General features: G+C 31.3%; 4 protein-coding genes across 12 annotated transcripts in view; 1 reads left to right on the top strand and 3 right to left on the bottom strand.

Moving 5' to 3' along the window:
- The window catches only part of LOC115878399 (pyruvate carboxylase, mitochondrial), a 64760-nt gene extending 64023 nt beyond the window's left edge, over positions 1-737 (bottom strand). For both annotated transcript variants that reach the window (XM_030894894.1, XM_030894893.1), the window contains exon 1: positions 649-737. The gene's annotated coding sequence lies outside the window, so the exon portion shown is untranslated. The remainder of the gene's footprint in view (positions 1-648) is intronic.
- Positions 738-5577: 4840 nt separating this feature from the next.
- Positions 5578-10528, bottom strand: LOC115878404 (palmitoyltransferase ZDHHC15B-like). The gene is made up of 3 exons (XM_030894905.1): positions 10164-10528; positions 9856-10110; positions 5578-5880 (listed from the first exon to the last, which is right to left on the bottom strand). The coding sequence occupies exons 1-3, from the start codon at positions 10511-10513 to the stop codon at positions 5610-5612; spliced, it is 876 nt and encodes a 291-aa protein (XP_030750765.1). The 5' UTR covers positions 10514-10528; the 3' UTR covers positions 5578-5609.
- Positions 10529-10636: 108 nt separating this feature from the next.
- LOC115878403 (histone deacetylase 8-like) lies at positions 10637-16407 on the top strand. 2 transcript variants are annotated; one of them, XM_030894903.1, is made up of 8 exons: positions 10637-10777; positions 10842-11016; positions 11085-11250; positions 11341-11447; positions 13009-13213; positions 13275-13435; positions 13488-13585; positions 13636-16407. In XM_030894903.1, exons 1-8 carry the CDS (start codon positions 10688-10690, stop codon positions 13762-13764), a joined length of 1131 nt encoding a protein of 376 aa, XP_030750763.1. In that variant the 5' UTR covers positions 10637-10687; the 3' UTR covers positions 13765-16407. The 2 variants fall into 2 exon arrangements, with proteins under 2 accessions (XP_030750763.1, XP_030750764.1); XM_030894904.1 differs by having other exon boundaries at positions 13488-13580; positions 13636-13768.
- The window catches only part of LOC115878401 (kinesin light chain), a 66030-nt gene continuing 54669 nt past the window's right edge, over positions 15664-27024 (bottom strand). For 5 of the 7 annotated variants that reach the window (XM_030894899.1, XM_030894897.1, XM_030894898.1 and 2 more), the window contains one exon: positions 21759-22624. In XM_030894899.1, coding sequence (XP_030750759.1) covers positions 22523-22624 — 102 coding nt within the window. In that variant the 3' untranslated portion in view covers positions 21759-22522. Of the gene's footprint in view, positions 16968-21757; positions 22625-27024 lie in introns of those variants that run through there. The other 2 variants (XM_030894900.1, XM_030894902.1) reach the window with 2 other exon arrangements.

Raw genomic sequence — 27024 nt, forward strand, 5'->3', positions numbered from 1 at the left:
AAAATCCAAATTTTCCAAAAAAAAATCTGAGGTCGATTATTATTACCCCTAAATAGTAGTAATATAATAGGTAAATAATAATAGTAGTAATAATAGGTAGTGTATTTAATTAGCTCTAAAAATATTTGCTCTGTATTGTGTTTAAATGGAAAATTGAAGCGAATTTTAGCAAAGGAATTATTATGAACCATGGTATCAATAAAATATTTTTCTGGGTTTACAACAAGTTACAGTGTAACTAAGCAACTAAATATAAAATATTAGTTATGAATTAATTTAATAAAATTAGCATGTCATAATATATTAGTGTACTTAAATAATTTGATGATTTACAATAGCTTGGAACTCATATCGAACCACTCAATTAAAACAGAACTTTGGAACGGCAATTCCTTACACATATTAACTAATTTTATGACACTATTTCAATTATGTATAACTTGAACACTTAATTACTTATCTATTACGTGGGGTTAATTGCCGAAAAAAAAAATCAACAAAAACCTTATTGTTATTTTGCTATAAATATTTTATTGACCCGACGCAAAGACGGCCTTGAATGCCGGTTGATGTTTTTCCTATTCCAACAAAAAAATACCTTCACACAGAGACATATGCAATAGAAATATTGTACTGTTATCTACTTACGGTGAATATAGTTCTTCTGTCACGCTTGTCTGTTTCTTCGAAACCTACATTCCACTATCGAAAATCCCACCGAACTGAACATGAAAATCGAATTTTATTTTTAAAACAAATTTTATAATGTCGACGCTTGCGTCGATAACGCTGTTAACTGGATCGAATTAATGTACGGAAAATAGTACAAAATATATTTTTGTTTAATTCCGTGAATAGATCTATTATTATATTTATTCTCGAAATAAACAAATTATCTTATCATAATTACACAGAAAGCAGTGTATCATAGAGTTTTATGTACGTTATCAAAATCAGCGGCGGCTAGTAGAATTTTTGATGTAGGTACCTATTATATCTCTGATCTCTGATTCTGGGCATAGGATCCATACCAAATTTAAGTCAATTCTTAAGCCGGCTCCAGACCAAGCAGACAAAACAGCGACAAGACAGAAACATTCATGTTTTACGACAAAGTTGCGACAAATCCAATACATTTATGTGACATTTTTGTTTTGTTTCCAAATTCGGAGACTTTTGATATGTTCCCTTTCCAGTCGGTAAAGTTCAAAGAGTCTGTGTTTTGTCGTGTATTTTACAAGTTGTCGGCGCAGTGTGGGTGTCGTGTGCGTTGCCAAAAGTAGGAAACCAATGAAATCACGCAAAGTTAGTAGGTACTGTAGAGCAGGTTTCGGAAAACTACATGTTACTTTTAAAAACTACATAAACTACATTACATGTAGTTAATGTAGTTTATGTAGAGGGTGTACTTAATGTATGTATGTATGTAACTTTCAAATATCAAAGGTTTGAGGTGAGGTTTTAATCAGTTGAAGCTTTAAAATCACATAATGTATTTAAGAAAACAGATGAAATATGGTTTTAAATATAATATTTACATCATATTATCTCTATTACACCTCATACTAAGGAAAATTATTCATAATATCAATACATAGTTTATTAACGTAGTTTTCATGTAGTTAATGAACGAGAAAAGACGTAGTTTTTGAAGAAAAACTACACGTAGTTAATCAGGTAAATTACGTCTTAATTAACTACTTCCGAACCCTGCTGTAGAGTGCTAGTACTGCTAATATAAGCTTTTTTCGTTTTCCTGTTATTACCGATTCTGAACCGTCCTAGAACTGTGATGCGTATGCGCAGAAGGAAATATGAAGACATTATTTCATTTGCGCATGCGCTGCAGAGTTCTAGGACGGTTCAGAATCGGTAATAACAGGAAAACGAAAAAAGCTATAGTATATGACGTTATTACCGTTATGATCGAAAAAAAAACGGCCTCAGCGATGGCTATGAAATGAAAATCCCTGTCATTTTATACGTAACTTTATATGGGAAATGTTACCTATCGTCATTTTCCAGCCAACTGGACGCCGTTTTTTTCGATCATACGGTATATGGTGGAGTGCTCCATCTTTATTAAAAAAAAGTCAGAGGAGAAAAAAAATTAACGTGAAACACGGAAAATACCTGCAAACTAATAGAGCTTTATAGAGCGCATTTATCATTATGGGAGCGTAAAAACAAGGACTACAAAAATTGTTACAAGAAAGCTGGTGCATTAGAGACGATTTGTTTAGCGTTAAATATAAACTCGGTTGATGATGTTAAGAAGAAATAAGAAATATTAATAGCTATATGTACACTGCTGGCAAAGGAACATTAGCAATAGGAGGTTTTCAATGCGATGAAAAAAGATGGTAAGGCTGCAAAATACACTGCAGTGCAACAGAGACGGATAAAGTGTCTTTTCCGTACCATCGTATAGAGGAAGTGATCATAGAAGTGATACGATGAGAGGGCCTCTGTGGAAGGGGGCGCCGGGCGGGCCTTTAAGACGCTTATGTGAAGGCTACCGCCTACTAATAGAACAGAATCAAAAAAATTAAAACAGGACGGACAGTGTTGCCATTCTATTAAATCAAAATTATATTGACTTATCCCAAATCCCAAATCTTCTAATCCCATTATACATATATCTTCCCTGCTTAATGAAATATTAAATAAAGTACGAAACAATTTGAAAAATGTTTTCTCTAGACACATAACTTCTTTCTAAAACGAAAAGTAACATGCAAAACTTTGAAATCATTTCTAAAATAGCAAGTGCAATTCTATGAAATGCCAATACTGTACGATCTTCCTAGCAGTCGCCCCGACACTAATAAATATTATTCTTCAATTTTGCATTTATTATTTGCCATTCATTACTACTTCTACTAACTACTTGTCAAAAATAGTCTGGATAACATTTTTGATACGATCCTTCTTTAATATTTTATCTTTTGAATGGTTGACACAAACTGCGCGTTTAAATCGCACTTTAATTATCGTACAAATTTCTAGTAAATAGTACATTTTTTCAATTTATCAGTACGGGGTATTTTGCGTTTGTAACAACAATATCGAGGCGTCGATCTTGCCGACGCCGTCTGCGATCGGCAAATCTCGACGTCACGACGGTGTTACGCCACAGTTAAAATATGTTATTGGTCCAAGTTTAGAAATACCTGTTTTAACCTAGGATTGTCGTTAAACAATATAAAAATAAAACTACACGTGTTTTTTATTTATTTACAATCGTTAAGCACATGAGGCGCATGTTTTATTTATTATATTTGCGGTTGGGGGTAATTCGTGTACGTTTGTAACTATGGAAATAATGTTTTTGTGTCAGAATATTAACTTTTGTAATAAATGACGGTATTTAGTAGTACATTATTTATTGTTGGATATGTTACTGGAAAAAAAAACGGCGTCAAGTTGGCTGGAAATGGCGATCGATGACATTTCCCATATAAATTTACATATAAAATGACAGCGATCTTCATTTCATAGCCATCGCTGACGCCGTTTTTTCTCGATCATACGGTATATAGTCACAAACTAATATAGATTTTGGGTTAGTCTGTGATATAGTTTTATTAGGAGTAAAAATGATACTTTATACACAGACGAGGTGTACACAGTCATTTTTACTCCGAATAGAACATGCAAAAAATAGGACGTTCTAACAGAGATAACTACATTCCACAGTAGTTGTCTCTGGTTCTAATCAATGTCACAAATAATTTGTTAAACAATTTCAAACGTTGCGTCCTTGTTTTGCATATACAAGGGTTGCATATACCAGCATATACTTAATATAAAAAAAATTGTATGTGCACTATGTGCGCATATTTGAAATGAAATTTCTAACTAACAGCTATTAAATTGAAGGATTTGAAGGACATGTTTGAAAGTGTAGTTTGAAATGAAAAAAGCAGGGTTGGGAAAAAATTACGATTTTAAAAAAAAAATTAAAAACCAGATTTTTTTGATTTTAATTCAAAACAATATTTAAACCGAATTTCCAAATGATTAGGACTTATTTTCCAATTAAAATCATCTCCTAAATGGCTAAATCTTTATAATAATTCTGCTCGATACCGATACCATTAACAATTTTACCGCGCGTGTCATTTTTCCACATCGGTCACCAATATATTTCGCATAAAAAGTTGCTCGCTTCAGATCAAAAGGATTTTTTTTTCAAATGTCTCAAGAGTATTAATTTTTGTAATTTTAACGCCTATGCAAAAAAGTAAAGCACTGTTACGCCTAAGCACAAAAGTACAAAAATATATTATTAAACAAAAAAATATCAAGTGTCAAATTCAACGAGTGTACAAATTGTTGCTCGATTACTGTTTATATTATTAGCAATGTTTCAAATTGATTAAAAAATTGGAATCATTTTCAAAAAAAAATTCACCGTTTGAAAAAAATATATAGAACATATTTTCTAACAACGATTATAATTTCTCGAGAATGAAGATATAGTCTCTAAATCAGAAGAACCTAGTTCTGGCAGTACACTGCGAATGATATGTATTCGAACAGCGACTTTTTGTCACTTATACATAAATTTTAAAATTTTAGTTTAGCGGTCTAATGGATTCACACGAAATTACTTCAAAAATCGGTCGAACATTTAAATTGACGAACAGATATTTTTATATAGTTTTATCTTTATCACATTTACAATTATTTTTCGATTTATTATCTGTTATATCTGTTATAGAAATATTTTTTATAGTTTTCTAAGACACATTTTTATAACTTTTACAGTTATTTTTTTATTTATTATAAAGTTTCAATAAAATTATTATTTTTATTTAAATCACATGATTAAAATTAAAAAAATCACTTGATTTAAATCACGATTTAAATATTGATTTAAATCAAGCCAACCCTGTAAAAAAGTAATAAATTAAAAGAAAATATTTTTTAAGCGTAAAAAATTGTTTTTACGTGTAACAAATAGTTCTTTATACAGGGTGTCCCAATATTCCGTGGACATAGAACTACTATGTAATTTTAGAATCAAAATAAGTTCATTGGACACAATTTACCTCTATACAAAACTGCTTTGTTTATCCATTAGAGATCATCAAAAATTTCCAAAAAAAAATTCCAGAGGCGTGTTTCTGAACTGGTAGTATATTTCGGCTTCAGAAACACGCCTATGAGGTATTTTTTGCGAAAAAAAAATTTTGAAAATTGGGAATTTTTTGACAAAAATTTGGAAATTTTTTTAGTAAGTTAAAAAACATAATTTCTTGATAATATGACAATATAGGTAGTAGCTTAAATTTACATGAAAGAAAATCCAGAAAAGATCTAGTAGTTCTCAAAATTTAAACAAAAAAGCATTTTTTTTTTAATTTTGAAAGTAAAATAACACGGTTATTTTGGACTTATTTGAAAAACGGTAAAGAGAAAAAATGTTTCTTTTGACTAGATAGACCCCTTAAAATATTTGCACTTATTTCTGGGACATCCTGTATATATAGACTTCATAAAGAATTGTTTAACCATGTAACCTACCAACTACAACTTAACTTTTCAATGATCCAAATAAAAAAAAGCAGAGTAGAATAATAAAGTTTATTGTCACATAATATTTAATTGTTATATTCGTTCCTTATTTCTCTAGATATAATAAAAATATGTCCACTGCTCACTGAACTGAAAACTGGTAAGAACCACAAGTAACATTTCTGTCCAAATACTTCTATTATATTTTGGCAAGTTCCTAAATCAAAGGTCAAATCGTCCTCTATGAAACTAGGTGGGTGTATGTTCTCCAATGTCGTCTCATTTTTAGATAATAAATAAAAATGGTACCAGAAAAACATGAAAGTTACCAGGCCCATTATTACTGCCAAACCATACCTAAAATAAATAATATAGTTCTTCTTAAGTAGCTTTATATCGTTTTGACATATTATGACGTTATTATATATTGTATTTAAGATATACAGGATGTCCCAATATTCGGTGGACATAAAACTACTACGTATTTTTGGAATCAAAATAAGTTCATTGGACACAAATTACCTCTATACAAAAGTGCTAGACTCAAAACTTTACTCAAAGTACATACTCCAGAGTCGTTTGTAACAAAATAAATTAATAATATCGTATTGCTTAAATGAACTATTGTATTGCTTGAATCGGCTTGAGCCTCCGAAGCCCCCGTAGATCAGCCACTCATACGTCGCGGAAGCTCCAAGGAGAACGGTAGTTTATATCGAATTTTTTTTTGTTTTTTTTTGTGGGAAAGAAAATCTTGCATAAGACACCCAGCACTAATAACAATAAACTACTGTCCTTAGTGCCGGGTACTGCCGGATTCTTACCGGCTAAAAAAACCCACACTTCCCCAACGCTGATCATGGTGGAAACCGCTTCCGCATTACTTCGTCATGATAGCTGTCTGTTTATTGTCTTCTTATATCATTTTCCTTTTCCTCTAATATTTGTCTTAATATCCCTGCAGTTAGTTTCCACATTTCCTCTGTCCCAGTGAGATATTTCATCATATTTTCCGCATTGAAAATTGAGCCGGTATGAGTTTTATAATCATTACGAATGTGGTCCCATCTCGTACATCTAAACAGTGTATGTTCTGCGTCATCAATATTTCCACAGTAGTTGCAACTATCTGAATCCCGTTTCTTTCTTTCCGTTAGATACTTCATAAAGCAACCATGTCCCGATAGAGCTTGCGTGACAAAGTAATCAGTCTCTCCGCATGGCCTGGATATCCATTGCCTAATATCAGGAATCAAATTATATGTCCATCTTCCTTTTATTCTTCTCACCCATCTTTCCTGCCACTTGTCGAGTAGGTCTCCTCTTGCGATTTGCTTCTGTACTCCATTGTAAATTTCCTTCCTTTCCTCTATTAATAGGTCTATGGGTGGGACGCCTGCTATTACGCCTACTGCCTCTGTAGAAATTGTTCTGTAGGCACTTGCAATTCTGATGGAAATACGTCTTTGGATCCCCGCGAGTTTTTTTGTTCTGCTTTTATTACTCGTTACGGTGTGCCAGAATGGAACCGCATAGAGTATTTTAGAGTGTATTACGCTACCTAATATTTTTCTTTTAGAGGATCTTGGTCCCCCAATGTTTGGCATGATGCAAGACAAGGCTGTTAATGTTTTTCCAGATTTGTGTATAGTTCGAATTATCTGTTCCGTAAATTTTAATTTAGGGTCCAGCCATACTCCTAGGTATTTGATAGCTTTTGATGGAATAATATCCACGCTCTCTATAGAAAAGCATATTGGCTTCACCTTTCGTTTTGTTGTTAATATTATTGCCTCTGTTTTCTGTGGTGCAAGTTTAAGCAATTTGCTTTCCATCCAGTTTGAAATTCGTTGAAGGCCGGTATTTAGGTCGGTCAAGTTTGCCCCCCGTATTAGAAGAAATTCAAAAATAAATATACCACTATTTTGCACACATTTTGCACAATTTTGCACACCATAAATGATATTTTGCACACTCACCTAAGAGAACAGGGCCATTTTTTAAACGAGGGGCAAACTTGACCGTTCCCCCCCATTTGTTATGAAATTGATTTATTTCTATGTACATCGATTCGGCTAATTTTGCACAATTTTGCACACCTGTTTTTGAATTTTGCACACCTTCCTGACGAAAGTTATAAGCGGTTATATATATATTCCCCTCCATCTGTGACTAAATTGAATTTTGTTTATATCTAACGAATCGGCTAATTTTGCACAATTTTGCACACCTGTTTTTGAATTTTGCACACCATCCTGATGAAAGTTATGAAAGTTTGAAAATTTGCAATCCCCCATCTGTCACGAAATTGAATTTTGTGTATATCAAACGAATCGGCTATTTTTGCACAATTTTGCACACCTGTTTTTGAATTTTGCACACCATCCTGATGAAAGTTATGAAAGTTTGAAAATTTGCAATTCCCCCCCCCCCCATCTGTCACGAAATTGAATTTTGTGTATATCAAACGAATCGGCTAATTTTGCACAAATTTGCACAGCTATTTTCGAATTTTGCACACTCTCCTGACAAAAGTTATAAGAGTTTGAATATTTGAAATTTGTCCCATTGTGTGTGAAATGTCCCATTTAAAAATACATAAGTATGAGTCATATTGATAGATCTCAGCGACGTGAAAAACTGCACGGAACTTAGATTTCACCTTTTCGATAATTTATAGCTTGCATAGAAGAACATTTATGAAACTAAAGATTCTACACACAGATTTGTCTTAGCCCTCTTACTTCCTGAAATACCTGGCAAATTTGAAAATTTTGCATTTTTCGACAACCCTCATATCTCGGTTATCCTATACTTATCGAAAAGGTGAAGTCTGGGTTCCGTACAGTTTTCCACGTCGCTGAGATCTTATCATTTTCAAATATGACTTATACTTATGTTTTTTAAATGGGACAATTCACACACAATGGGACAAATTTCAAATATTCAAACCCTTATAACTTTTGTCAGGAGAGTGTGCAAAATTCGAAAGAAGCTGTGCAAAATTGTGCAAAATTAGCCGATTCGTTTGATATAAACCAAATTCAATTTCGTAGCAGATGGGGGGGGGGGGAAATTGCAAATTTTCAAACCCTCATAACTTTCGTCAGGAAGGTGTGCAAAATTCTAAAATAGGTGTGCAAAATTGTGCAAAATTAGCCGATTCGTTTGATATAAACACAATTCAATTTTGTGGCAGATGGGGGGGAAATTTCAAATATTCAAACCCTTATAACTTTTGTCAGGAAGGTGTGCAAAATTCTAAAATAGGTGTGCAAAATTGTGCAAAATTAGCCGAATCGATGTACATAGAAATAAATCAGTTTCGTAACAAATGGGGGGGAACGGTCAAGTTTTCCCCCCGTTTAAAAAACGGCTCTAGTTTCTCATAGGTGTGCAAAATATCATTTATGGTGTGCAAAATTGTGCAAAATGTGTGCAAAATAGTGGTATATCTCTTTTTGAATTTCCTCTAGTACGGCGGGCAAACTTGACCGACCTCCGGTATTTGGTATTTGCTTTTTTCATGAGAATTTTTTCATCCTTCTCCACTATAGTTTATATCGAAATGAAATTTTGGCAGCATATGTAGGTTAACTGAAAGCATTTTATAAAAATATATAGAATTATACAGAATGTCTCCAAAAAAAAGTTACACATCAAAATTGTGTTTTTTCTAATGGAACACACCCTATATATTAATTCATTTTTGGATTCTAGGAAAAAAATAAGGTGAGTTTTATTAAAGAAGCATATACCTAAAACCTAAGGATTTTGACATATTTCACATTTTGTGAAAATGAAGAGTAAATTTTAAATTTCTATACAGGGTGAAACAAAATTAATATAGAACATTAGTCACTTTTAAAAGCGAGTTACTGCTTTATTTTAAATGGAACACCCAGTATATTTTTCCGGTGTTCAATGGGAAATTTACATATCTTCATTAATTAATTTAATATTAATTATTACAGAATTAAAACTAGTGTGACAAAAATTAATTAAAACTAATGTGACAAAAATTATTAGCTAGATGAAATCAAATGCTCAAAATGCTTCCTTTCCTGTTAACTGAAAAGGTTAAATGAAAAAGATCTTTTCATTTTAAAAAGGCATATGTGGAGTTCGAAAAGCAGCTACAATAATTTCCCTCGTGTTGTTTTGTTTTGTTAGTAATAAGCAATAGTTGGTCGAGTTTTTTAAACACTGTCTTTAACTTATTCCCATAAAAAAGACTAGATAAGACTAGATAAAATCAGGAGCATTTAAGTATTCTATTAGTTGGTGAATGCAGTGTGCATGTTACATGAGAAAAACTATTATATTACTTACGCTGCTGTTATTGGAACATCCGTTGCAACATTCATTCCATAAAAACTTTGCTTCAAATGGCTGGTAGTTGTTCCAATATAATAGAAACAATAATTATATGTGTAAAATATTGTTAACAAAAAGTTTTTATAATTTAAAAATCCAATGCAATTATTAACCCATGGGCAGTGATGATCCATTTTCAAATAACAAGTATCGCAAGTACTACAGTGATGCGTTCTATCAGGTTTAATGTGCATACATCTTACACAGTATCTAAAATAGACTAAAAATATGCTGCGTAAACTACAAAAATAAAACATTATTACCTTATACTCCCTGTAGGCGTGCAAGTATATAAAAGCAAATTATGATCCTCGCAGAAAGTCTCTAGAATGTCATCTTTTTCATCTTCTGTTCTCGAATTTATTAAATTTCTGTGTTTGTTGTTGCTAAACTTGTATTCCAGAGGGACTTTTCCAACAGATGAACACATCGTCGCAAAAAATGACCATAAAAACATAATCGCGAAAACGTTTAAGAAAACCATAAATATAATTCTCAATTGAACCGATTTTACAATACAAAAACAATAATGATACGTATAGATATAGTAAGTTGCAAAAAACAGGAATATCAAAAAAATGGGTGGGAAATGATTTAAAAAGGCAGTTGACATTTGCTCTTACATCAAAATTTTGATTTCCGTGGCAGATTTAGCAAAGCTTAGGCAACACTAATAACAGAAGGTATGTAAGGCGGGAAAATGTAAAAATAAAAATATAACCTCTACTTTCATGTTTATGTTTATATTTAAAAAGATTCAATTGAAAAGTATCCTAAAACGCATATTATGAGTGAAATTTTGAAAAACAAGATTGCATATATTTATAGTGATGACTTAGTTACGCACTGTGATAAATTACCTGCAATGAAAAATAGGGTATGATAATTTTTTGCTTAATTCATAATCTTATTAATAAGAAACTTTGTTTAACTATTTTAAGGCTTCAATTGTACATGATTTAGTTAGAAATTATAATCTGCTTTCGCAAGAAAATATTGTAGTAGTAAAGCCTCGAGATGCAACTGAAGATGAGCTAAAATCATTTCATTCTTCAGATTATATAGATCTTCTGAAATCTCTAAATTCTTTCGACACAAGTTTAGATAACATTGAGGGTAACAATTTACCATTAAATTACCTGTTTGAGCCTAATGAATACCTAACATTTGATTTATTTTCATAGATAATCACCTAGAATTTGGTTTAGGATATGACAATGTAATTATTGAAAATGTATTCGATTTTGCATCTTGTCTGGTAGGCAGCTCAGTTTCAGCTGCAAGATTATTGGCAGCTAAAAAATGTAAAACTGTAATAAATTGGTTCGGGGGTTGGCATCACGCACAAAGGTAAACAAATATTTTTATTATAATTGTTTCGAATCCAAATTCATAAATTCATGTATCATTTCTAAGCCAGATTTTTTATATGTTTTATAGAGATTCAGCAGCTGGATTTTGTTATGTCAATGACATTGTCATAGCCATACAAATTATGTCAAAGTTTTTTGACAAAATCATTTATGTTGATTTAGACATTCATCATGGTGAGTGGGTTACTTGGATTATTAATTTTTAAGTAATTCTAAGTTTACAAACTTTAATATTACTTTCGATAGTCTCTAAACGGAGCTGCAAGCTGACAGAAAACTTCAAAAAATCAAGTCATTAGATTCTGATTTTAGTCAAAGACTTAAGATTTAAATCATTTTCATGAACTTTATGCACAAAACATCCTCCTTTAGAACTTCGTCTGTCATGTTAAGAAATGAAAGTAAATAATAAAGCGCCCCTCTCTCGTATTTGTTCGCACACAAAAAATTTCATTTAATGCCTGTATATATTTTTAATATATTTTTTAAATTTACATTTTTTTAATTGTAAAGTAATATATTACATTTAAATGGAATATATTAACAATTATGTCAATTACAGGATTACAAGCTTGTTTACTAATATTTTTTAAATAAAACGAATTATAAAATTTCGATATATGTATATTTGTCGTAGGTATGAAAAAAGTAAAATATAAAATGGACAAACTTACATACTTACATTGCAATAAAACTTCCACTTTTAGTTTTGCAATCCAAACGCAATATTTCTATTTCACAAATAAAAATATCCGACAACACTAAAATCACTGAAACTTCCGCGGCTGACAACGAAAACTGAAAAATATAACGGCACTTTTTGTTTTGGACCTGCATATCAACATTACACGGTACCATTATGTTTTGGTTTTTGAAATAATATAAAATATCTAATTATAACTTGTAAATTTTAATATTTTAACATGATTTTAACTATTTCTGACAATAACTAATGGCGATTTCGACTGGCTGCACTAAGCCGCACTCAATGCGAACTCGGACAGAATTACAATTTCGACTGGTAAGAGCAAAGCTTCTTAAAGGAGCAAAGCAAAAGCAATGTAAAATTGTGTTCGACTCGCGTCGCAGTGACTCGGTGCGGATTGTTTTTTTGTTCGGCTGCAATAATTTTGGAACCGTCATACATGGTCGGTTCTGTCCAGTTCGCTCCAGCACTGTGCAAGTGCAACTCTTTGAGCAGTTGCTCGCCCTGAGAGCATTCGAATAGAACCGGCGCAGCCCAATCGAAATCGTCATAACTTTTTGTTATCAAGGTGACATTTTAGACGGCAACTGACATATATGTCATAATATTTGAATTTTAAATATGTATGTAATATAATTTAAATTAATATATTGCAACTTTATACTAATAAAACATTGTTACATTCACAAAATACAACAAAGTCTAATAATATAGTTTGAAAACAATGAATATTGAATTAAAATTAAAAACGTTAAGCGCGACGCCTTGTGTCAAACTTCGATGATTAAATTTTCGCAATTTTTACACCATTTGATGACCGGTGGCGCCTCTAGTGTTTGTTCGGGCGGTTGGTCTTTTACTCCCGATTATGGCCATTAAAGAAAAAGTTCTAAAGGGGGATGTTTTGTGACTTTATGTTGAAATTGACTTAAGATTTAAGTCTTTTTGAAACTAACTTGCTCTGTCTGTAAATTCATATTTAAGTTCCATCTTGTAATGTTAATTAATTAATCAACATTGTATGTATAGGCGATGGTGTACAGAATGCATTCGAATATAGCAGTAAAATATTAACTCTATCATTTCATAAATATAGTCAGGGATTCTTTCCAAATACAGGAAATATAGATGATATAGGCCAGTCACAAGGGAAATATTATACCATGAATATTCCCTTAAAAGATGGCGTTTGTGACAAAACCTACGTTGACATTTTTAATGAAGTATTTTCCATGTACGGATCATTACTTAGTTTAAAATTATCTGTGTAATAATTGCATCTATTTTGACAATAGGGTCATAGAAAATTTTAAAGCTGAAGCTTTGGTGGTACAGTGTGGTGGGGATGGCCTAATTGAGGATCCTTTGGGCCAATGTAATCTAACGCTCAAAGGACTAGGGGAGTGTATAAATAAAATTTTAAAAAGTGACCTACCAACTTTGTTTTTGGGAGGGGGTAATATATTCATACATAGATGATATAAGTTTTTAAAAATTATTATTTTAAGGAGGATACAACTTTCCAAATACTGCTAGATTGTGGGCTTACCTGACGTCCCTAATTCTTAAGACAGATTTAAGTAATGATATTCCTGATACATGTGAGGTAAGTTTTCTTGGTACTTTGTAAAAAATATTTTATTTGATGTATTTCAGAATTTTACTTTATATGAACCAAGTTATGAATTGCACATAGAGCCAGGCAGAAGAAAAGATTACAATACCTCAGAATATATCAAGGAATTAATTAAAAATATTAAATTACACTGTACCTATATTAGGTAAAGACATTTTCGAATTTATTCTAGTAGGTAATAAAACAAACTTATTGGTTTTGTAATAAATTCTATTTGTTGGAACTGATTGTTTTGAAGAAAGCGCGGAAGTAATTTCCGTAAGTCCATAGTTGATAAAATGTCCAATTACAAAAAAATATAATTATTATTAATTATTATTTTGTAATAATTTTAAATATAAATAATATATGTGTATTTGTTATAGAATCTTTTGTTTTCTTCATTTTGACATTGCATTTTCAGTTGTAACTATAATATTAAAACAGAAAGTAGTTATACTACAGAAAGTAGTTATACTACAGAAAGTAGTTATTACCGTTGATTAAAGAAATAAGAAGATGCGCAAACTTATGGGCGATTTCGTGACACAAAACATGTCCGATGTAGCTGGCGTTACCGTCAGGCTATCCAAGATTTAGTGTAGCCCTGCGCCGCTGCGCGCTGATAATCGTCTACTGCGCAGCGGATAAAGAATACTGTAGATAGAATACTAGAATATAGAATACTCGTTGCAGTAGACAGTGTTGCCAGAACTACGGATTAATCGGTATATTTAGGGATTTTGGTAAATCAATAAACGTTCTTTAATAACAATTTTGATAAATGTCAATAGTCGTCATTTCCAAGCCAATTACACGACTTTTTTCGATCATACGTTATATTCAGTACATACCTATAAAAAAAATATTTTTGATGATTATTCTATGTTTAACACGAATAAATCTTCAATGCTTTGGATACTACTTTGGATTTTTTATCCAAGGATATTTTCGTCAAACGTATTACAGATATTCCACATTTCAATATGGCAACACTGTCGCTTTCAGTTCCACCTATGCCTTCGCTAGCCCAATAATTAGAAATGAGTGTTTTATGCGTTGGCCGCAGAACGAGTAAAGGCTCCACCGTACAGCGCTTGAGACGTAAGAGGAAATCAAATCAGCCTTGAAACAAATTTGTCCATTAGGTTGCGTATCTTCCAAATTCTTTCAATGAAAGTTATTACCCAAATATTGAAGATGTATACTGTTTTATAATGAATGTAGCTTTCATGTTATAATATTGTAAGGTGTTTTACGCCATGATTGACAAACTTAAAAAGACGACTACTAGACTAATACAATAAATAATCTTAAAATCTACAGTAGAATTATTAGATAAGTTTACAATTAAAAAAAATCTTACAAATATAAGTGTTTTTGTAGTTTTATTCATAATAATAAGTTGATGAGTATACTCAATCACTTGCAAAATGTTCACACTTTTTCCTTTAACATATTAATTCATATTAATTTTATTGCACTTACATCCATATAATAAGCCAATACTTAATAACACTATATTCTATCAATGTTTTAATCATTATGGTTATTGTTAAAAATGTATTTAAAAAATTAAAGTAGTTCCAATATTAAGTATTTATTTTTCTTTATGAGGTGCCTCTAAAAAGAAAGACGAAGATACTAAATTTTTTGACAAAATCATCTGTCGAATATACTTTTTGACACAACCGGTATATTTCATTAAAAAAATTTCTGTGACGATTATTAATAGATAATGTCTTTACGGCCAATTAAAAAAATACTTCTCTTAATCTATTACGTAAATTTTGGTTCCAACACAGAAACTAGACTAGCTTCTACGTCCCACTAGTCAACTCGCATACCCAACAATGTTGCCATTTGTTGTCCCTTAATTTCGCAGTTCTGCACGTGGATAAACAATAATCGGTCTGGTATTTCGCGTGCAATCTAAACAAAAAAAACTTACCCCAGAGATTAACCAACGCAATCAAAAGACGTCTACGGCGTGTTTTGATTGCGTTGGTTACCGACAGCTGTGAATAAATTAAAAAAAAATAAAAACAGTTGTATATAAAAAAATCTATATTTGTGGGACACGAACTTGGGACCTCTCGATCCCGAAGCGACGACCTAACCAATGGATCCACAGCTGCTCTTGCAAAATTGGCTATAGCTAAAAGGCTCATTTACATTTGTCACTTTGGATGTGCAACTTGGATGAATCATCCAAAGTGATAAGTATAAATTGCCTTTCATTACTGTTTCATCCAAAGTGTACACTAAAATTGAACGATGAAACAAGTTGACAGTCTTCCTACTTTTGTTGAAAGAAGCGTTCAACGAACCGTTGATTCATCCAGATTGAACGGCAAGTGAAAAATGTAAACAGCCGCCGCCGACCCGTGCGGCCAACCTCGATATAGAAAACACTGGGAGAGGTGGCAGCCTGCGGTAGATGAAACAGTGAACTGCTGCGAACTGGATGAAAATATGTAAACAAGGATGTTCAATTTGGATGAATTCAATCTGAAGGCTCATTTACATTTGTTACTTTGGATGAATCATCCAAAGTGATAAGTATAAATTGCCTTTCATCACTGTTTCATCCAAAGTGTACACTAAAATTGAACGATAAAACAAGTTGACGGTCTTCCTACTTTTGTTGAAAGAAGCGTTCAACGAACCGTTGATTCATCCAGATTGAACGGCAAGTGAAAAATGTAAACAGCCGACGCCGACCCGTGCGGCCAAACTCGATATAGAAAACACTGGGAGAGGTGGCAGCCTGCGGAAGATGAAACAGTGAACTGCTGCGAACTGGATGAAAATATGTAAACGAGGATGTTCAATTTGGATGAATTCAATCTGAACGATTCATTTTGGTTGTAGATCCAAAGTGACACAGTGTGCTTAAGTGGGACGTAGAAGCTATTGCACAAGAACGGTTTTCTGCTGTGTTGGAACGAACCTAACGATCTTACATTGTCGTACGAAATTGTTGCAATTTTTTTCAACTGTCAAAAAGATTTAGAATCAGGATCCAGATTTGATTAAAAAATAGTACTAAATAAAAAATAACGGCGGTACTACTTTGAATAGTAATTTATAAGTTTCCTTTAAAAAACGGCGTTAATACATTTAATTCTCACTCGTATTATTATTGAACAATTAGCGATCCTAGAAAGCACCGATGTGTTTAAACTTATTTGATTAAAGATCTTGTTCGGATTTTTGACAATCTTTGCTTTTTGTAACGAATTTCATAATTTGAGTTTCTTTTGCCACCGCCGAAAAGTTATGGATTTGGTCCGAGCCAAATTTATAAAGCATTATGGCTAAAAACACTAGTATCGCTATTTTATGGAAATCGCTTCATAGATGTTTTCATCTGAAAAAACAAACATTAAAAATAAAATTGTATTACATAAAACTGGTGACGATATCTTTTGCTAAACTAAACAAAAAACAGTTTGTGGATACTGCATAGTATATTACAAAAGCCGGCTTCATAATACAATTACAGCAAAAACAAAACAAAAAATTGTGTGTCGAAATTACTGTGCGATCAACACATTATAATCAACTCCATAAGTTTTCGGAATACTGGCAACATACCAAGCGACATGAAAAAAGGAACACACATATAACAACATGCATCGGTGAAGGATGAAAATAAAAATTATCAACTTCATAAAATTTGTTTATTATTATTTTTGTATAAACAAGTCTGACAAACAATAATACACACTTAATAATGTACAATCACTACAGAAATTTGGTAAATTAACATAAAAAATTGCACCTAAAATTATAAACAAACAATACGCTTTACGAATGATATACGTATGTACAGGGTTTTCAAAGATATCTAATGCCATAAGTGCCGACTTCGCTGTTGGAGGTAGTAAAAATATTTTAATATAGAAGTCTAAAGATCTTTAAAAAAACTTAAAATATACAGGGTTCCATTTGATAAAAGTGAAGTTATAATTTTTTCTTAACTTTCTGACCGTATTTTCTTTATTTTTATTTCACTTTATGGCGATTCAGCTAAAACTTTACCACTTTTACATTTAAAGTTTTTTACTACCTCCAATTAGTTAGCCTGCATGTATAGCACTAAATATCTCTGAAAACCTTGTACGTATATTTAAATAAAAAAAATAGTTTTCTTTATAGTGCTGTTTAAAAAATACTGTATGATCGAATAAAAACGACGTCACAGTAGGCGTAGAAATATCATTTCAGTTCAAACTTACGTCCCTACCGCTGTTCATGTTTAAAATGTTGAAACTACAATATAAATAATATAACCTCAACCTGAATTATTACTTCTACGCTTACTGTGACGTCACTATGAAACAGAAGCGTGTTAATAAAATTTTAGAATAAGCCCTTTTAATTTGATTGTGTTGTTAAGAATTAAAAGTATAAATAAAAAAGGTAATAGGTTTTAAAATAATGTAAAAATAAATAATACTACATAAAATTATAATTTTCTAAGATTAAAACTCTATCTACAATATTACGTTATAATCATAGGTAGGGGGGACAATATAGCCAACTTTTTTTAAACAGTACTTTGTTAAGAGAATTTATTGAATAAAATGGGGCGTTGCGCCAGTTATTAATTTAAAACAGTCAGCTACATGGCCAGAAAATCTTTTTAAAACTATATTAAACGCTTGGTTATTAAAATATGCATTTTAAATTTTAACACTATTAATTTTTAGCACATATACTATATTAATCTTCGCGCAACAATTATTTAAAATAACGTTGTGTAGTTTTATGATTTACCATACTTTTAAATAACCTTTTTAAATAACAAAATCATAAAATTAACACAACGGTGGTATAAAACAATTAATACGGAAGAAGACATTTTTTTGAGATGGAATGTTGCTAATATTAGAAAACATAAAAATTTCAATATATACGATTTGTAGCAAAAAAACTAAGATCAGCTTGTAGAATATTGCTAAAATGCAATAAGCAAAAGCTGTAGTTATGAATATTCGTTTGTCTAATATCTTATCACATAAAATCACCAGCATATCGTTAAGTTTATGCATTGATACATTGTAAAGTCAGGGTTACTCGATATATGACATTTAAAAAGCATCAATTTATCACAAAATATAACCAAAATAAATATTCTGCAGAATATCAACTATCTATGGGATATTCTACATACAGGGTGGCGCACCTCATTCGCCTCGGTTGATTATACGAAAACGGAAATGTGGGGAGGGAATGTGCACAATATAAAATTATTTTGAAATGTACAGGGTGTTTCAGAACTAATTCCTGCGCTGACTTTTAAGCCAGAGAAATAAACTTTACTGAAAAAATTGATTGCTTCGTTTAATGTATACAGGGGTATCAAAAATTGCTGGTCTATTTTAAATATTCATTTTACATAAAAACTTCGTTATTTCAAATACAACTCCCTGTATTTTATAAAATAAATCGAAGCAGATTCAAATGCTCTCTCAAACTGTATTAGGGTTTCCTATACCTATCTAGCTCAGATTTTGAATAAAAAGCAATTTTTCAATAAAATGGCAATCAAGATGGCTGGTGTCGCCATGGCAATTTCTAGTTAAAGTTAGTAACTCTTTTCAAAATCGACATTAGTTTATGGACATTATTATTTAGATTTATAACAGTTTACTTAAATTTAGCTACAGTAGTTTAATAAGTAAGTATTCATTATTTTATCAAGAAAAATAAAGCAGTATCTGCTGGTGGAACGAATGGATATGTTACCAGTGATTTTATTTTGTGAGGAAAATTGCTTCTTGGCCTCAAGGGCTTATGCTCAAAGGTATCCAAATAGGAATCTTCCTGATAACCTTTCCTTGGAAAAATACTTTCCTATTTCGCAGAACTATGGTAGTGTGGTTTATAAAAACCTAGTAGGCAGAAACCCGTCGTTAGAAAATGAATTTGCCGTAATTGGCTCTTTTATAGAAAATCCATATAAGTACTTATCTACAAGTGAACGTAAAATAAATAAATAAATAAAAATAAATGAAAGAACTACTTCGTTTTTCTTGATAGAATAATAAATACATATTTAATAAATATTATTGAAAAAACTATTGTGTTCAAATTAAACAAAAATAAACTGCTACAAATTTAAATAAAGTCCATAAACTAATTTTAATTTTCAAAATAGCTACTAACTGTCACTAGAAACTTGACATCAGCCATCTTGGTTGACATTTTATTGAAAAATTGCTCTTTATTCAAAATCTGAGCTAGATAGGTATAGGAAACCCTAATATAGTTTGAAAGAGCATTTAAACCTGCTTCGATATATTTAGAAAAATACAGGGTGTTGTATTTGAAATAAGGAAGTTTTTATGTAAAATAAATATTTAAAATAGACCAGCAATTTTTGATACCCCTGTATACATTAAACAAAGCAATCAAATTTTTCAGTAAAGTTTATTTCTCTGGCTTAAAGGTCAGCACAAGAATTAACTCTGAAAAGCAATGTACAGGGTGTTAATAATCTATTCTATTGTAGCCTGCATTTTAAAATATCTTTAAATATCTTAAAAACCAAAGATTTTAAACATATTTAACCTTTATAAGAAATACCTTTTTTGGGCCCAAGAATCCAAAAATGAAATAAAATACAGGGTGTTCCATAAGAAAAAATACAACTTTGGTATGTATCTTAGTTCTGAAACACCCTGTACATTTCAAAATAATTTTAAATTGTGCACATTGCCACCCCACATATACTCATAAAATATTTTGTTTCTACATCTTTCCGTTTTCGTATAATCAACCGAGGCGAATGAGGTGCGCCACCCTGTATAATATGGATTAATAATTTTGACAAAATCCTAATTTAACATTACATATGCGAACATTTGGCATATTTTGTGATCATTTATTTTTGTTCTAATTGACATTGACATATATCTGTTAGATTAAATTATTTTTAATTAATAAATCCAAATAACTGGAAATTGCCTCGTAGCAGAGCCATCATATAACAAGAAGAAGAAATCCAGAGTGTCATAATTTATGTCAACAAATAAGGAAACTTTAAAAAACTAAATACTTGATAAAGGAAATAAAAATTCTAAAAAATATGTATCAGATTCTATATTAAAATCTTTTATAATAAATCGTAAAAACTGCTTAAAACATGCTTGAATCAAATTTTAAAAATTAATAACAATATTATTTGAAAATAAATATAATTAATCATGTCACAAACATGCATTTTACACTTTGCTCCATTTTATAAGAACAAATTATTAGAATAATAACAGATCGTTTACTTTTAAATATCTGAATTCTTAGAAAGAGAATTAAAAGAGAAGGAATATTATCAAAATAAAATAGAAGAATCTAATATACAGGGTCATTCACCTCATTTGACACGGAGAATTATAGCCAAATAATGAGATCGTTGCAGGTCTACTAAAAACTTTCAAAAGGTACAGAGTGTACCAAATAAAGAAAAAATATTAAAGTTGTATTTTTTTAATTTGAACACCCTGTATATTTTTACATTTTTAGTTTCTACGACTAAAGTAAAGGCAAATTTGATTAAGGTTTATCGCACTTTATTCACAATACCGCAATATTTAGGATTTTGTGAAAATGCCGTAACAATTTTATTAATTTTTTTTTGGATTTAAAACCAAATATTGTACTGAAGTTTTTCTATTTACTAAATTTTGTGTTGCAATAATAAAAATTATACTACCTAATACAGAGTGTCTAAAAAATTATATTAGATATATTTACTAGCTTTAAACGGTAATAGTTTAAACGCACAGTTTAATTGTCATGAAATTGTATTATACAATTTTTTACTTATCTTTTCAAGTTTTCGTAGAAAATGCATTTTCTTGTAATTTAGACAATATTATCACCTGTGTTCCTACATCTTTAAAAATAACCTAAAATGTCAATATTCCACGGGTATATTGATAAAAAATGAGGTCTAAATTATAAGAAAATGCATTTTCTACGAAAACTTGAAGAGATAGGTAAAAAATGGTATGATACAATTTGATAGACAATTACATTGCGCATTTGATTCTCGTAAGATATACAGAGTGTTCCATTTAAATTAAACAAGTTATTGACGATTAAAGCTAGTAATTATTTAAAATTATTTTTTAGACACTCTGTATAAGGTAGTATTATTTTTATTATTGCAACATAACATTTAGTAAATAGAAAAACTTCAGTACAATATTTGGTTTTAAAAACTTAAATACGCCTAGAGATTGAATTGATGAAGCATTAAAATAGTTACTGCATTTTCACATAATCGTAAATATTTCAAAAACGGTAAGATTAAAGCGAGGAAAACCTTAATCAAGTTTACCTTTATTTTAATCGTAGACACTAAAAATGTAATAATATACAGTGTGTTGCATTTAAAAAAATTCAACTTTAGTATTTTTTCTTTTTTTGGATCACTCTGTACCATTTGAAAATAGTTTTAATTGTAGCTTTGGTAGTCCCCTAACGATCCCATCACTCACAATTTCTAATAATCTAATCGTGTGGCTACAATACTCCGTGTCAAAAGAGACGAATAACCCTGTATACAAGTAAGTCAATCAAAATTAAATGTCTTGACACGCTTATTTAGGGCGCTTATCAATGTCTTGACACGCTTATTTAGGGCGTTATATGAATCTCAGTGAAAGTTATCTTAGCTTTAAATGCTTTGCAAACGAGTTAAAGAGTGCTGTTTCGATGCTGAACATCGTTGGAAGACAGAAACTATAAATGTCAATCAATCTTAGTAGTCAAAATAAAACTATTTCTTGAAATTTTCATTTAAAAAATCTAAGTCGACACATTCTCGAGAGGTTGCAAATACCAGAAATATGGAACTTAGTTCTTGTGTAAATAAAGCGTCGTAGTTTCCTTTGGCCTTTAAATTAATGGGGCCTACGAGCTGGGTTTGGTAATGGGGGAGTTAATTCCGAGGGCGTTAAACAACTTCGTTTTCAGGCCGCTTTTCTCTGTGTCGGGGGTTCGAGCAGGATTGGTCTGTCAAAAATAAACATTTGGAAATGTAAAGGGAACATGTATGTAAAAAACATATATGCACGTCTTTTTCAAAAAGGTTAAATTTCATTAATTCCCTGAATATACTCACGCTTCACAACTTTTCACACATGGCCAAAATTATTGCATATATCGTTTAAAAATATACGGAAAGGAATTTAAAGAATCTTTTTTTACACATAGCTTTGATAATCAGTAATAAACATTTTTTGTTAAAATGGATATGGTAAACAATGTTTATCGTTCAAACCCAATATTATTACAAATTCTTGCACATTTCGATTTGTGGTCTCTTGGGTTTCAGAAGAAATTTGACCATTGTTTTGACCTTAAAATGCCTAGAAACATTATTTCACAGTTTAATAGAGTCAGAATAGAAACACTGTCTCAACAGGGCTACCGGCAAGTTGCAATAGATGAAATTGTAGGAGTTAACCAAAGCGATGTTTCTCGAATATTAAAAAAATTCAGGGAGACAAACGAGGTTACAGACCGGCCTGGAAGAGGTAGAAAGAGAGTTACTACTGCTGTGCAAGGCCGTCAAATATCCCTAATTGCACGATGCAATCCTCTGCTTTCTAGTACTGCTATTAAACATGAGTTAGCTCGCCTGAATGAGTAAATGTTTCAAGAAAGACCATAGCAAAAAGACTCCATGACAGATGATTACATTTAAGGAGGCCTCTACGTGTTCCGAAGCTTAATTTACAGCACAAAATTACGCGACTACAATGGGCTGAGGAGATGAAAGCAAATGGACCTAATTGGAATTTCGTCATGTTTAGTGATGAAACAAGAATAGGCCTAGTGTCAGACTCGCGACGAACTTTGGTCTGGAGAGCATCTGGAAGACGAGCACGCTTGAATGCAGCTCAAACCCGTGTCCCGTTTCAAGGGGGAGCATTATGGTACGGGCAGGTATAATGCACGGAGCTCGAACTCCTCTTGATTTTATTGATGGCACAATGACAGGTGCCTCATATCTTAGAGACGTTTGGTGCGTCCATTTCGAGAGGTATGGGGGATGAATTTGTTTACATGGACGATAATGCTCCTCCCCATCGCACTTTAGCGGTTCGCGAATTTTGTCAGGAAGAGGGTATAAGAAAACTGTGGTGGCCACCGATGTCTCCAGATATGAATGTGATCGAGCTTGCTTGGGACATGCTAAAACGCCATATTACCAAAAGGAATGATCGGGGTTAACCCCGAAGGTACCGGGGCCTTAAATGAATTGAAAATTGCTGCGCGCGAAACATGGGAAGCCATTCCTCAACATCTTCTGGACAACTTAATTGAGAGCATGCCACGTCGTCTCATAGCTTGCATTGAGGCTCGAGGAGGCAATACAGACTATTAGTTGTGAGAAATAATTAAAATTGTTTTCAATATTTTCTGTTTAAAATTAAATTTGTTTTTGTTGATTTTCACTCATTATGAAATAAAATTATGGAAATGTATACCTTCAGAAAGGAGAAAAAGGGGAAAGCCAAAGGCAACGTGGATCGGAGGAATACATAAAGCTATGTCGGAGAGAAACCTTCATCCAGGGGATTGGGAGAATAGGAAAGGCTGGCAACTGAGTACCGGAAGGCGTAGGACGCTATGAACCCGGTTTTTATATTTATATATATATATATATATATATATATATATATATATATATATATATATATATATATATATATATATATATGAAATAAAATTATAATAACAGCCTAGTTTTGCATTTTTAGATTTTTAATTTTATATTAGTTAGTCGTGTAGTAAGCCAATATGTCCAAAAATATAAAAAGAATCATATTAGGTCCAAAATAAAATAAAAATATCGTTATATGCAATAATTTTGGCCATGTGTGTATTAAGCGGTCTCTATTTCAATATGTATGACAAGGATAGGCTTGGTGCATTTCAGGTGATTTTAAAAATACCGACCGCAACGCTCGATGCGGCAGAAATCAGAAGTTCTCGGCTCAGCATTTCATGTAGTTCCAATGTTGATCGCATTGAAATAATATTAAATTAATATTTAAGTATTTTAATTTTTAATAGTGCAGTTATTGAAACTATGAAACACTCAGGTACGAGGTTTGTGTGATGTAACGCTGTTTCGGGTAGTAAAAATTTATACCTATAGGTATTTTAATCAGCTGAGCTTTAATAATAGACAGAAACAAAAAAACGGTTGCCGCTTCCTACGCATAAAGGCTTGATTAAAAAGTTTTATAAAATTGAGTTACGCAGGAAAACCAATAGAAGTGGAGCATTATATGACACATTAGAACTGTAAATACCGAAGAGAAACACCTGTCATACAGCTATAGTCAATTTTCAGTACTTATAAGCAGATGGTATAGAGAATATTTCTTACTTTGCGGGTACAAACATATACTCAGTTTAAAAAAGACGTGAATATTACATCCAAACGTTAATTCATATACATACAATTATTATTTTTAAACACAAAGGGAACGTACATATCGTGTATACCTATTAGTACGTTAGTTTAAAATTAAAATATTGGGGATATACAACATATATCGGAAACAAATACGAAAAGGGGTAAATAAATGGAGTTGATAATAATGTCTATGTTATCTATGTTACGTGATATGTGTGTGGTGTTAAGCCAAAACGTTAAAAAAGCAACATAGCGTAGATATGTTCATTATAACCCTCAAAAACAATATTTTGTTGTAAAAGTTAGTGTAATAATGAACAGATCAAGCAATCAGCAGTTAATAGGATTAGTTATACAAATTAAAAAATTCAATAAACAAACTTAAATCCGTATACAATATTAATAAAATAAACTAAAAAAAATAATGCTACACTCAGATGCAAAAAAAAGCAACGGAACATTTTTTCATCAAGTTTAAAGTTTAATATTAAGTTAAGTAAAATATTTTTTTTACTTTTAGCCCTATTTTCGTGATGTTTTTAGCAAACTGTATCTAAATCTATCAACTTTAAATCGTAAACTCAATTTTTTTATAAACTTTAGTGACTTATTATACAGGGTTATTTGAAGATTTGTTTTGAGTAACTTTTCCTAAAACATTATTTTCCTGTCAAAACTATGGAGACATAGCAGCATTTTGTTTTTTGACTCATGTCAACACATGCGTAGGTTAATTTTTAAGAGCGAAATGAATTTGTCACCAACAATTTGCAGTTTTCTCAACTATCATTACTTTATGATATGAGAATAAAGAATTTATTAATATCACGGGATGGCTTTGGTGGCTATTGTAGTAATGTCATATCGACACCGATTAGAACTCTACATCAAAGTTTAAAAACGTTAAAATGTAACGATACAGGCATGGTTTTAATACATATTAGTAACACTAAAAGAACTAAGGATATTAAAAAAATAACTGTAATAACTAAGTATACAATAACGAAAAACTTGTAAAAAATACTCTGGCTGCTATAACAGTCTATAGACGTCCGTCGGTTCATAATGAGGCTTCAAATATATTGTGTTGTTTGCCCATTCTTCTTCAAGGACCAAGCAAATATTCACAATTTCGGCAATCTTCAACAAGATCAATAACTTTTGCACAATTTTCAACACTGAGAAACATAAACAATCGTACACAACAATAATCACCAAAGCCACATCGTCATTATGAAGAACAACATCAAAAAGTAACAATAATTGAATAAATTGCAAAATGTTTGTGGCAAGTTCATTTTGCTCTTCAAAATTATCCAGGGCATGTGTTGACATGAGTCAAAAAATAAGATATTATTTAGGAGACATGGTTCTGACCGAAAAATAATATTTTGGGAAAATTTGTCAACGAAATGATTGCACAGAGTGTTTTAAAGATAAGGTAAAAAACAACTCTCAATTAACACTGTATAATAGGTCAAATATTAAACTTTATAATAAACTGAGTTTACGAATTAAAGTTAATATATTCGAATACAGTTTGCTAAAAAATCAAGGAAACAGAGCGGAAAATAAAAAAATATAATATTTTAAACTTAACCCAAAATTTTTCCGTTGCATTTTTTTTGCATCAAAATGTATTTATTTAAGATAATTCTAAAAACAATTTTTTAAAAAGTTTTAATATTCTGTGTATTTCAAAATATCCATTTCCGGATCCTTATTTATAGGATTTTTTTTTCATATTTTTTGATGAGGAATCACCCCCTCAAATTTGGACGTTTATTTTAATTTAACACCTTGTAGTTAAATTTGTGTACTCACATGATGTCAAACTAACAAAAATATGCATGTCATCGTTGCATATCATAAAAATAGATTAATGCAGCAATTTTTGCTTATTCTAATAATTTTAAATCGGTTTGTTTATTGAATTTTCTCTAAGCTTCTAAATTTTATACACCAAGCATTTTATTTATCC

This window comes from Sitophilus oryzae, unplaced genomic scaffold (assembly GCF_002938485.1).
Source record: "Sitophilus oryzae breed Bouriz unplaced genomic scaffold, Soryzae_2.0 scaffold_1508_pilon_pilon, whole genome shotgun sequence".
In the NCBI taxonomy this organism is placed as follows: domain Eukaryota; kingdom Metazoa; phylum Arthropoda; class Insecta; order Coleoptera; family Curculionidae; genus Sitophilus; species Sitophilus oryzae.